At 42.4% G+C, this 12,300-nt stretch overlaps 1 protein-coding gene across 1 annotated transcript in view; it reads left to right on the top strand.

The window, feature by feature from the left end:
• EGFLAM (EGF like, fibronectin type III and laminin G domains) overlaps positions 1-12,300 on the top strand; it is a 59,041-nt gene that overhangs the window by 39,607 nt on the left and 7,134 nt on the right. The window contains exons 15-17 of the mRNA XM_019473642.1: positions 4,001-4,112; positions 4,943-5,059; positions 7,781-7,961. Coding sequence (XP_019329187.1) covers positions 4,001-4,112; positions 4,943-5,059; positions 7,781-7,961 — 410 coding nt within the window. The remainder of the gene's footprint in view (positions 1-4,000; positions 4,113-4,942; positions 5,060-7,780; positions 7,962-12,300) is intronic.

The following is a 12,300-nucleotide window of genomic DNA, read 5'->3' as shown; positions in this document are numbered from 1 at the left end:
TCCTCCCTGGTCTCCAGTTCCAGGCATTAAGTACCGGGCTGGAGGTGTCGCAAGAAGATACACTTCCAGGTGCCCTCTTTTCCAATAGTGCTGTTTTCTGAGGGATCTGAGGCTAATATCCAATCAGCATTCTAAAAGATCAATACATGGTTTAAATGAGTCACCCAGGCTCCCAGACAAAGACAGACCTTCTGAGACTGATTCATCACATCCTGAAATTAAAGTTTAGGATAGGAGCAATAAAATGCCTCAAAAAGGGCTGCTCGCTCTCTCTTTCTGTAACTGAGAGCTCAGTCTCTGGGCAGCTGTTCCCTGGGCTCTTCTGAAAAGGCAATGGGCTGAACAGAGGCACTCAGCACCTTGGATGTGGTCCAAGAAGCTGCCAGTTTGACCAGGCTGGCCTAATATTTAGAACTAATCTATATAAAGCTTATGCAAAATGTGCAAGTCTTGCATACCATATGTTTCCTGTGGATGGACATCAGGAATTTTGGCTATACTGCGATTAGGAGAAATGTACTGATTTTCCACTGAATGAAGACTCAAGCAAACAAACCCATTCAGATAACAAAGTGAGAGATGAAATTTCAAGAGAGCAAATGCAAAATAATGCACAACCCTAACAATGCACAGCTGTGGCAACACAGTTAGTGTTGTCAGACAGAGAAAGATCCTGGAGTCATCATGGATATTTCTGTGAAAGCAACAGCTAACTGTGTAGAGACAAATACAGAAATGTAAGTGCAATGCAGAGAATTATTAGGAATGGAATAAGGAACAATGCCTCTGCAAAAATTCACAATGCACCCTGTCTTGAAAACTTGCTGCCATTCCGGTCACTTCATTTCAGAAGAAATTAGCAAAATTAAAAAAGAAGAGTAGTGTTGATATCCAGGGGAGGGAAAGAAACAGCTTTTACAAATACAGCAGGACCCTTCAACCTGGAAGAGAAAGAGTTTGGTGGAAGTATGATAAAGGTTTTTAAATTGTGAATGACATGGAGATAAATAAGGAATGATTATTCTGTGTTTTTTCAATATGGAAGAATTAGAAGGAGCCCAGTGAAACTGCAAACCAAAAAACCAGCAAACAAAGACTTTTTTTTTTTTTTCCGGACAGCACATAAGTAAGTTGTGGAAACTAATTGTCACAGCATGTTACAGATGCCAGAACTATAAATAGGTTAAAAAAACCCAACATGAGACAAATTTGAAGAAAGCTCCATTGAGGGAGATCAAACACAATTGTACGGATGCAGCCTCTGACTCAGGAAATTGCTAAATGACAAGTTGCCAGAAGCCGGGAGGAATCAAGGGAAGAATCACTCCATACTTGCCCTGTTCTTTTCTGTTGCTGAAAAGTGGCAGAAATAGCTAATGTCGGAGACCTTTGCTCCAACCCAAAATGACCCTTCTTACAACAGCCTTCAATCTTTTTCTGATTACAGCCGTCTAATTCCCATTACTGGCAACCATAAGACATTAAAGTAGACATCGTTTTTTTCCCCCCAAGAATGTTGTAGCGCTTCAAAACACCTTGGACTAAAGTTTAACCGAGATGTAGGCTTGTAAAATGTGGCAAGAGCCACAAGTGCGTGCCTGGGAGTGGAAACGGCTCCTTTCTATTGGAAAGCAGAAGAGCGAGCAGGACACCAGCTAGCACCGGGTTCATGTGCACTGGGGAAAAAGAGTGTGGTGTGATAGCTGGGTAATGGCAGGGGACCCATGAGACCGGCAGGCTTCATTGAAAGTTGTCAGGATGTCCTTGTTCAGCTCCTTTTTCTAGATAACGTGTGCAACTCGCACCCTGTCATCAGCTCTGTTGGTGATTAAATAGGATAAGTAGATTCCCTATTTTTTGTGCCTGCTTAGACAATATCCACTTAAAAGTCTGCCTTGATATTCATCATACCGCTTTATGCCTACCCTTTGTCCTAAACAGGGATATAACTCTGGTCATCCTGACTCATAGGACCAGGCTGTTAAATATTGTAATATAATCAGAACACAATTATAATGTCTGTATAATTAAGGGTGAGGCAAGCTCATTTATGTATATCAGCAGCAGCAGTAGGAAAGCTGATGTTGGTGAAGCTTGGGTTTTGCCTGAAGTGTCCCGGGATGGAAGCAGCACGGTGTGCGCAGGGGGCTCGGGAGGGAGCAGGGATGCCGAGCAGATGGATGGATGCAGAACCTGAGCTATTTACCAAAATGTCTCAGAGGAAAACTTGTTGTCCCCTGGGATTTCCCTTGGCCAGGCATTTGCAGGATCACTTCATTATTTGGTGTATTTTTTAAGGTTCAGTTTATGCAGGGAAAAGTAATCCTTAACCCCACAGCACGTGAAGAGCCAGAAGTGTTCAAATGCCTGCAGAAAGTGTTACCAAACTCATGCTGGTTTCAAAAAGCCTGTGAATCCAAGAAATAGCTTGTAAGTCTGAAGTGATGACTCTGCAAGGCTTAATCATCCCTAATTGTAATTAAATCTAGCAGAGCAGGAGGGTTAGCATGATGATGGCCTGATCAGCAGAGGAGATAAAATGTATGTATTGCTACTTATTAGGTAGCCAAACCTATCTGGTTCCTTTATATGTATATATTGACTTCTTCAAGGTGATTAAATTCTGTTACGTATTGATTTACCAAAGGTAGTTAAACCCTAAAAGCTACTACATAAGAAAAAGGACAAGTGAATGGCATTGCTCGATGCTATTTTTTATGGAGGTTTTCTGAACGAAGTGTCAATGTAATATTGCCAGCATTGTCCAAAGAGATGAAAATGGGCTTTGAGAAAATTTGGAGGAGCAAAATAGATACAACAAAAAGATTTCAAAGCTCATGTTGATTGTTCAGAAAAAAAGAAAAAAATGAAATTGTTATTTTCACATTTTCAAAATTATATACCTTTTTTAATCAGCATTTGAATCACTATTGACTCACTATTTCAAATCACAATTTTTTTCAGTTCTTTCATTTTGAAATGTATCTCTTTTTCATATTCAGTTCTTTCATTTTGAAAAGTATCTCTTTTTCATTTTCAAATGTAAGTAGCCTGAAAATACAAAAAATTATTTCATCCAAAACAATTTTGTATTTTTTCATTGAAAGCTTGAATCTTCAGGTGTCCTAGATAACACGGTTTCTGATTTTTCCAATTTGATCAGTGAATCAAACACAAGTTTTCATTGCTCCTGGAGGAAAGGCTGCAAGATAACATTTAGACATAAAATGCTTTAACCAGTGTAGTAAAATGACATTTGAAAACAAGGTACAAAGTTCTGTAGAACTTGAAAAGGGGAATGTGGTTTTGCCCTTTATGCAGGCTGCTATTCATATTACTGCTGAACTAATAAAGATTGTAAGAACAGTTTTAAAATGCTTCCTTTGAGACTGGTGAATACTTTGCACAACTGGGGATTATTGTTCCTAGCCAGGATCTCATCATATCATTAGGATCATATTTTAGTTACTTCCCCTTAATGTACAGCAGCCAGGCTGTGTGTGTGTGTGTAGATGTCACTGTAACAGGCTGCATAAATGGAGCTGATAAGCCAACACAAAGTAGTTCTGTTTTAAAAGAGGACGAAGAATGTGGGACTAGACTGACCATTAAGTGGGAAGCTTTGTCTCCAGGCTTATGTCATTGTGAAATGAGGATGTACAGCTGAGACAAAAATTTGTCTTTATGTATTATAAATGACTGAGCAGAAAAATTAGCTCAGAGGTAGATGAAATGCGTGTTTATTATAGAAATGTTTCATTTATAAATAAAAGTAGAGTGCTTGTTATTTGCTGTAGGAACACGGTCTTATTTTCCTTTGCTGATGGGGCTCAGAAATTATGTCACTTCCTTATAAGGAAAAAACCACAGTGATTTATTTTTATTTTTTATTTAGAAAATCATCCCAGAGGACTTGACTTTTTAACATCACAATAATATTTGAAAATATCAGAAAGGCAAAAGCATAAAATACTTGAAAGTTTTCTTCCCCTTAAAACAGGAGTGAAGAACCTGTCAGTCTGGGTCAATGGCATGAGTTGCGAGTGTCTCGCACAGCGAAGAATGGTATCCTACAAGTGGACAAACAAAAGCCAGTGGAAGGGATGGCAGAGGTGAGCATGTGGCATGGCTTGTCATGAATACAGCTGTTAAACTATAAAGTGATTGCATGGTAAACTACACAGGCTGCTCTCAAAGCTCTTATAAGCTCAAAAAAGTATACACGTTAGGGCAACATGTTCTTAAGCCCAAAATAGGAAATTTGCACATGAAGTCTTCCCTCTGAGCACAGGGATCCTTGTCAAGGCATCTGAAATCACAACCTTACCTGCTCTTGCCATGTAACTGGACTCACATTTTTGACTTTCCAGCTTCTGCAGGACTGGAATTACACAGTTATCCTGTCCTTAGCTGTTAAACATCTTTCAGTTCACTGCAGGACCCTGACTAGTCCCATCAGTTATCTTGAGCAACTGCTTCTGGTAACTAATGCAAACTCAATGTTTCTTTCATTTAGTCCTGTGACTTGCTATGGATTATCTTTGTAGATGGTGGAAACGTTAAATGAGTCTTTGTTGCATGGACTTTGCTCTGATTTTAACTTTATGAACCTCCTTCTGGTTCTAGGTTTACATCAATGTACCTCAAGTCATTGCAAATAGAGCTAGATGTGCTAGTCAGAAATCACGATGAGTCAGTCTCCTTTCTTTCTTCCTTCAGTATTCCCATTTTGAAATACTTGACATTTTTCAGCTAGTTCTGATTAGGATAAAGCACAGTCAGTAGAGTGTCCTACAGTGGCTTTCTTGAGAGAATTGTGCAAAGAAATGCAATTAACAGAAGAGACATTAAGGTAAGCTATAACATCTAATGTAGGCTAATCTGAAGATACAAGCATGGTTCCAGCTACTCTAATAAAATGTTATTCTTATGTTTCTTGCAGGGGGCTTTCACACAGATTAAGTGCAGCTCTGAAATATTTATTGGCGGAGTCCCTAGTTATGATGCTGTGAAGAAGAACTCTGGGATCCTCAGACCCTTCAGTGGGAGCATCCAGAAGGTATGGGCCCAGAGAAACACACTGGAGACATTTATTTCCATCTCATACAGTGCACATTTTAGGTGGAAATCTGCCCTTATACTGGCAATATTCAAAATAATCCAAAATTTCACCTCAGGAGCCCACCACAAAGTGCTTAAACACATATTTCACAGTGAAAAGTTATTCTAACTTTAATAGCCAGTAAGTATTACCACGGCCAGTCTCCCTATTCATTTCCATACTGTACTAATAAATGAGCAGAAGCATATGGGATCGAGTTCAGAATGACGCACAAAGCTATGTCAAGATTAGAGTCCTCAGAGTGCCCTGTAGCATGTATGCACACTGAGGCAGCTAAATGTCTGATGTAACCAATACAGTAATGAGTGAAAAAGAAGGTGCAAATTAATGTGGATCCCAGTCCAGCCAGCGTATTCTTATACCACACAGCAGTTGCACGCCTCACTGCCTTCCCCTCTTACGATTTTACATGGGGCACATGAATGGAAGAGATCTTTTTCATTGTTGGCAGACATTAGGGATGATGTTTCAGTGAGGTCAGCTGTGCATGGGTGCAGTTCTCTTCTGTAAATTCATAGTAAGTTCTAATAAGTAATCAAAAGAAAGTTCAAACTGAAGTAACATTTGCTCTTTCTAGGCATACTTAAAATAATTTGGATAAAGCTGAAAGGTTGGCCCTGAATCCTCAGAGTTTTAAATGAGTGAATTATTGCATCAGATTTACTTAACAAATAAAAACTCTTAATAGTGCATCTCATAACAATTGATCAAGGGCAGAAAGGTAATTGCAATTCAGTATAAATGGTTTCATCACTTGGTCCAACATTTTTCACTATCTTTGTCATCTGTCTAGCAGAAAACATGAAGTTCAAGAAAACTGGGGGAGTGTGTAATAGTGATGGGAACAGGTCAGTCACACGAACATCATTGGAAAGGTGGGCTTGACTAAATACAGTGCATTTTGGAGTGCAAGGTAGGAAGCCTAGGAGCAATTAACATAGGTCACACTTACAAGGTGAGGGGTTGTACCCTAGAGTACAGAGGCACTGACAAAGGATTGAGAAATGCTGAGCGTGAGCCCTTACTTCTGTGATGTAGTTAGGAAGGTGGATTTGCCTTCTCAGGGGCATGAGTGGGATGTCAAGGAAGAGTATCGCCTGCCTTTTACGCACTGGGAGACTGTTAGTTGACTGCTGTGTTTACACATAGTAGGATTTTAGAGAATTGTATAGAAATAAAGCTACAAACATCACCAAGTACTGGAAAACATGCCATGTATAGAAAGACCTAAGATCTCAATCTATTTAGTTTACTCAGATAAGAATCATAGAATCATTGAGGTTGGAAAAGACCTCTAAGATCATCGAGTCCAACCGTTGACCCAACACCACCATGCCCACAAACCATGTCCACCACTTCCCTGGGCAGCCTCTTCCAATGTTTAACCGCTCTTTCAGCAAAGAAATTTTTCCTCACGTCCAATCTAAACCTCCCCTGGCGCAACTTGAGGCCATTTCCTCTTGTCCTATCACTTGTTACTTGGGAGAAGAGACCGACACCCACCTCGCTACAACCTCCTTTCAGGTGGTTAATAAGTTACAAGGTTAATAAGTGAATCTATTGTGGTCTGCTAGTTCCTACATGAGGGTGAGATTTCTTTGAGTACTTGGCTCTGAAATGTTGCAGAAAAAGGCATGATGAGAAACAATGGCTGGAAGCTGAAGATAAGTTTAAGCCCAGAAATAAGAGACACATTTTTAAGAGTGGGGGCGTGTTAACCTCTGGAACAACGTAGCCAGAAGTTAGAAAGAAGCTGAAAAGGTAGTGGAGTCTTCACTGGTCCATCTTTACGACAGGACTGGATGTTATTCTGCTGTTGGAGTTGTTTAGTGCTGTTTCAAACAGACTACGTATGCTTGATACAACCCCTTCTTGCAGTAGGACCCCGTAAGGTGCATTGTCTGAGTGATGCAGGAACCAGAGTAACTATTACCATTCTCACTTCTGGCCTTAAAATCTATTTGTTTGTGAAAATGGACTTCTTATTTTGATGTAGCTGAGATCAGAAGCTGCAATCTCTCTGCCAAGATTATACAAATGTCCGTTTATATTGGAGAACATATGTTGCTGACACATTGGAAAAATTCCAACATTTAACAATTCTCTTCAGTTTATATGTGAACAGTTTTGTGAAGTCATTAATTATGTTTTTCATCCATCTTAACTCCAGCTTCTTTCAGGCAACATGAGATACTAGAAAGCAGTAGAAAATGTGAAAAACAAGTTATTATGCTTAGTATTTCTGTTGTCAACACTCATCTCCTGGAGGTTTTCCTGATCTCAGAAACACTTTTCCTCAGCAGTGCTCATCTAATTTTACTGTCCTAGCTCATGGCTCAGCTACAAAACATTGTGCCAGTGTTCAGACACAAGACTGGTAAATCCCACACAGCTTCACCCCATATGGGGGTTGCCTAAGGCTGTGTCACAAAACACAAAAGAAATTCATCTCCAGTGGGTTAGGGTGAGCAACGGAATGAGTTGGACCTCTGCGACTGGAAAACACACATTACAAGAAATAGCTTTTTGGCCAAGTTTTGACGGTTACGTTTCTCTGAAGTCTTTTAGAGAAGTCTTCCGACTAGCAGTACAATACTGGGAATTTGGAAGATTTTAGCATGTGTTTTCCTCCCTTTTTTTTTTTTTTTTAACACACAGATTATCTTGAATGACCGGACAATTGACGTGAAACAAGATTTCACTTTTGGAATCAACCTAGCGAATGCTGCCCACCCCTGCGTGAGCTCACCATGTGCAAATGGAGGCACCTGCGTTCCCAAGAAGGACAGCTATGAATGTGACTGTCCCCTGGGCTTCGATGGGCAACACTGCCAAAAAGGTAACGATGGCTGCATTTAAATCCAGAGATCCGGAGTTGATCACAAAAATAAGAGAGATTTAGCATCTACAACTGCTGTTGTACACTTCCCTTGAAATAGAAACCCAGGAGGCCAGAGCTCCCTTTGCATCCGTGCACATCCCATGCACCCAGGGAAGAATTCGTTTTGTTATTTAGGAGCATGGTAACTCTTATCCCAGCACAGAGCTATGATCCATAGATAGCAGCCTGGAATCTGGTTGCTTGTGGTGGCCAACAATGAACACTTCATACACCTCCCTAATTACAGTGCTATACAAAGGGGGAATTCCTGCCAACATCCTCCAGCCAGTGATTATGTTACATCCTGAAGCATGAGCATTGATAACCCTTGTAATTTTATCCTCCCTAGGGCTCACAACAAACGCTGTTCTCATATACAGAAATGTCTAGTCCTTTTTTAGACACTGACTACTCTGATGGTAATTTCACCATCTGCACAAACCCTACCTTAGTACAGCAATGGAGACCACCAAGGAGGAAAACCTGCCCAGATGCACATTATTCTTCTTTCCTCAGACCCACTGTAATAGTTCAAACCTTAGATTCAGGAAAGTGTTCAGATTGCATGAAAAGTGTTTAAAAAATGTGCTTTGGGTTATTCCGCTAGATGGAGATGTTTCCCTTCTGTCAGGCTTGATCTTGGAAAAATTTCTAAGGGAAGGTTTTGTAATGTAACAGCAAACTCAGTTCAAAAGAGCTGACTGACATTATTGTCTTCACCCACTCCTTCATTTCTCACAGGCACAAACTTCAAAGTTAAAAGTAGTGGTTTTGGTTAAATCATGATGAATAGATTGGCCTTCTCTTCCAAAAAAGACAATATCTTAGAACAAAAACATTTTATTAAAATACAATGCAAGAAACCCCTTTGCTTACGTTGTTGTGGTCTAACTAATAGCTGGAGCAACGTCATTTGTCCTGGCTTCTCTGTGGGGAGGAGGGAGAATTGCGATTTTGGCTTTCTAGGTATGTGCAGGGTGCTAAGCTCCTGACTTCAAGATGGTATCTGCAGCAGTACCGAGGTCTCCAGGGGGAGTCAAGGCAAGTGAATGCTTTGCAGCTTGGGTGTGCGATTGCCTGCCTGTTCAGTGAGCTCCTGTGCATTGCTCGGGCCACGGCTCCTCACCGCTCGCCTGCTTTCGACCTGTGCTAAGCCCCGAGAGCAGTGTGCCGAGCTGCGCACCGCTGCACCAGCCTCGTGGCACCAGCAGTGCTGCTGCTCAGCTGGCATGCCGCCACTCTCCTCCCTGTCATAACCTGAATGGGTGTCCAGGCTTTCAGAGACAGTCTGAAGCGCCTTGCACCTTTGGCTTAGACTGGATCCTGGGTGTTACTTCCTCTGTGAATCCAACCTTAATTCATTTTTAAGAGTGTCCAAAAGCACGAGTCACTTGTCTTCTGTTCCTGCTGCCTTGGCTGCTGTTCAGGTGCCTCTCAACCCTCCCTGCACTTGTGCAGCCTCAGCTGCCACCAAAAATCCAAGGTTTTGCTGATGGATGTGCAGAGAGCGTGGAGGTCCCTCCTGAACCTCAGTCCACAACAGCCTTGATGAACCCGGGGCAGATTTCTCAAAATAACCCTTACCTGTGTCTCTTCAGTAGGGTGTAGACATGGCTAAGGCAGGATGCACGTGAGTGTCCGCTTCTATTTCAGCACGGGGTTTTGGTTAGTGCACTCAGCTGGTGTGTGAGAGGCTGAAGGTGCAGTCTCCATCCTGCTTGCTGGTGGGCTGCTGTAACCCCAGACCCTGAAAAAACGAAGTGCTTGTGAGGGACTGCGCCTCATTCTCCAAAATTATACATGCCACTTATAAAACTCAACTTAAATGATGCTGGTATGAGGTACATGAGATATTGATTCATATCATAATGGATTGTTGGCCGAGGATTCAATAGAGTTTCTGCTGGCATTGCTGGGTTATATATCTTCTGTTCAAGCTGTGGGGAGTGTTAAAGGTATTTTTATACTTAATTGTAAGATGGAGTAGAACAGTGCACTGTTGCTTTCCCCTGGTTAGAGCTGATCCCTGGGTAAACCATGGTGAGCCACTGGGATTTGAAAACTAGGACTAGCAGAGGGGTTTGGTGCTGGTCCTACCTGTCTGCACCTTTGTGTGTTTTGAGCAGGCAAATGTAAGTACTTGGGGCAAAACAATAATAAAAGAGTGCTACCTTCATAGGTGATTATAGTTGCTTATGCAAATGGGAAGCATTTGCAGAAAGGTGGGCATGAAACTGGACAAAGGGAGATTTTTATGCTATAGAAAAATAAAATGAGAATGTTCTTGTTTTGTTTTGTGCTGACTCACTGCAGAGTGTGGAAGTTACTGCCTAAACAGTAAGTACTGCAAATGATGTGAAAACTGCTCTGTCATTGTGCGTCTGTGTCTGCTCTAGCAAGCTGGATGCTGGATTTCCATTAAGCCTTGCAAGCTTCTGTCAATAAGCCAAAATATTTTCTGGGGTTATACAGTACTTCCTTAAACCTCGTCCTGTTGATATTTTAAACTGCATCCAGAGCACCTGCCAAGCGCAGAGTGGTGGCTGTAGAGCTGGTCCCCGTATTCGCAAAGCAGTGGGGCCAGGCAGCTGGCTGAGTGCTTTGTAGGGGTAGGTGCTACGTCAGGCTGCTCTGCAGTTCAGAGCTCATTCCTGCTTGTCATGAGAGCTTTGGTGCCTCTCTGCCAAATAGTGATGAGCAGAGAGTGAAGGTGTTTAGTCCTAGATCTCCTTACTGGCCCTGTTCCCTTCCAGTTGCAAAGATCCTGCATGCATCAAGGGCATTGCTAAAATTTACTTGGTTTTCTGCAGTCAAATTCAGCACAGCAATTGAAGAGCATACAGAAGAGCAAGCAGAGATAAATGACAATCAAGGTCCATAGAGGAAATCAGAGTGCTAGAGCAAGGGCAAGGGCTGCTGTATGGCATGGGCACCTTCCCCTGCTGAAGGCAAGAGGAGCGGGGCTCTAGTGCTGGTGCGGGACGTGACGGGGGAAGGGCAGCTCCTTTCACGCTCTGCTGCCATCCGCCATGGTCAGAGACTGTCCAGTGCAGAAAGCGTCAGACCTGGCGAAAAATGTCTGGCTGAGTGTAACATGTCTTTTGCAATCTTCCAACGATGCTGGCAGGCTGCAGGCTGTGGACTGCCTGTGGTGGTTTCTTTAGACACATTAGGCAGCTTTCCTGATTTCACTAGGGATGAAAACAGGCGTTTGTCACTATCTAAAATTCTCAGTCTTGGCACTTAGAGGTAAATTTCATATTGCTGTTGTTGGCTGCCAGACTACACCAATTGTTGCATATCTGTGTTACAGTGAGCTCTTAAAGCCCAGCCAGCCTCTGCATTGCACAAAGAAAGCAAGCATCCATGCCCTGAAAAGCTTGAAATTTATATAGATGGGATTAGCTGTGGGTTGAAGGGATTAGTTCTCAAGAATAAAATAGGATGAAGGCAGCTATTTTAAGGAGTTTATAAAACTGGCTTATATTAATGCAGCAGTCAGTTATGAGAGATCAGCAGCAAACTGTAGGATGTTCACTCGAAAGAAAATCTGTTCAGGCCAGTGCTCACAGCCTACCGAAGGCTGTGTATCAGGGATGTTCAGTGATTTATACAACACATCTGAGTTATTTTGCCAGTCTTCTCCATGGACAGCAGTACACCAGCTCCAGGTCTGGTTGCAATGAGTGCTGCTGTCCCAGCAGCTGTACGCCACAGCTGTACCAGGGGCTGGCCCTAGAGAAATGAGAGGTGCTGTGTGTGGGACACAAGTGAGCTCTGAGCAAAACACCCTCCATGGCAGCACTGCAGCGTGTCAAATGCATGCACCAAGAGGCTTTGCAGCCTCTGTCATACAGCTTTTAGCATAGTCTCAGTTGCTTTCAATAGACCTAAAGTGATTAGGGGCACCCTGAAGTCCTCCCCAGAGTTAGCCTCTCCCTGCACTGCTCCCCAGGGGTAAGCCCTGTGTGGCAGCAGCCACTCTGTGCAAAGTCACATACATGAAAGGAGAAGATGGGAAGCTCACAAGTTGCCTGTGCTGTCCCACAGCCTTGCTTTGCAGGGGTGCACACGGTGCTCCATTAGGAGCTGGGGAGGAGTTTCTTAGATTAAGAACAAAGGGTGGTTAATGCATAAGCTTTGGCAGGAGGGTGGCTTGAACCGTATGGAGAATCAAGGAATGTGGAAATGGATAAAAATGAAATTTACAATGTTTTCCCAATACTTCATATTTTCCTGCGCTAACATTTATGGTGGAGCAATACATTAGGCCCATGACATGAAGGCTAAGCAGCGG

Source organism: Aptenodytes forsteri, unplaced genomic scaffold, assembly GCF_000699145.1.
Source record: "Aptenodytes forsteri isolate BGI_AS27 unplaced genomic scaffold, ASM69914v1 Scaffold120, whole genome shotgun sequence".
NCBI lineage: Eukaryota > Metazoa > Chordata > Aves > Sphenisciformes > Spheniscidae > Aptenodytes > Aptenodytes forsteri.
The sequence above is the reverse complement of the archived record's forward strand: the minus strand, read 5'-3'. Positions and strand labels throughout refer to the sequence as shown.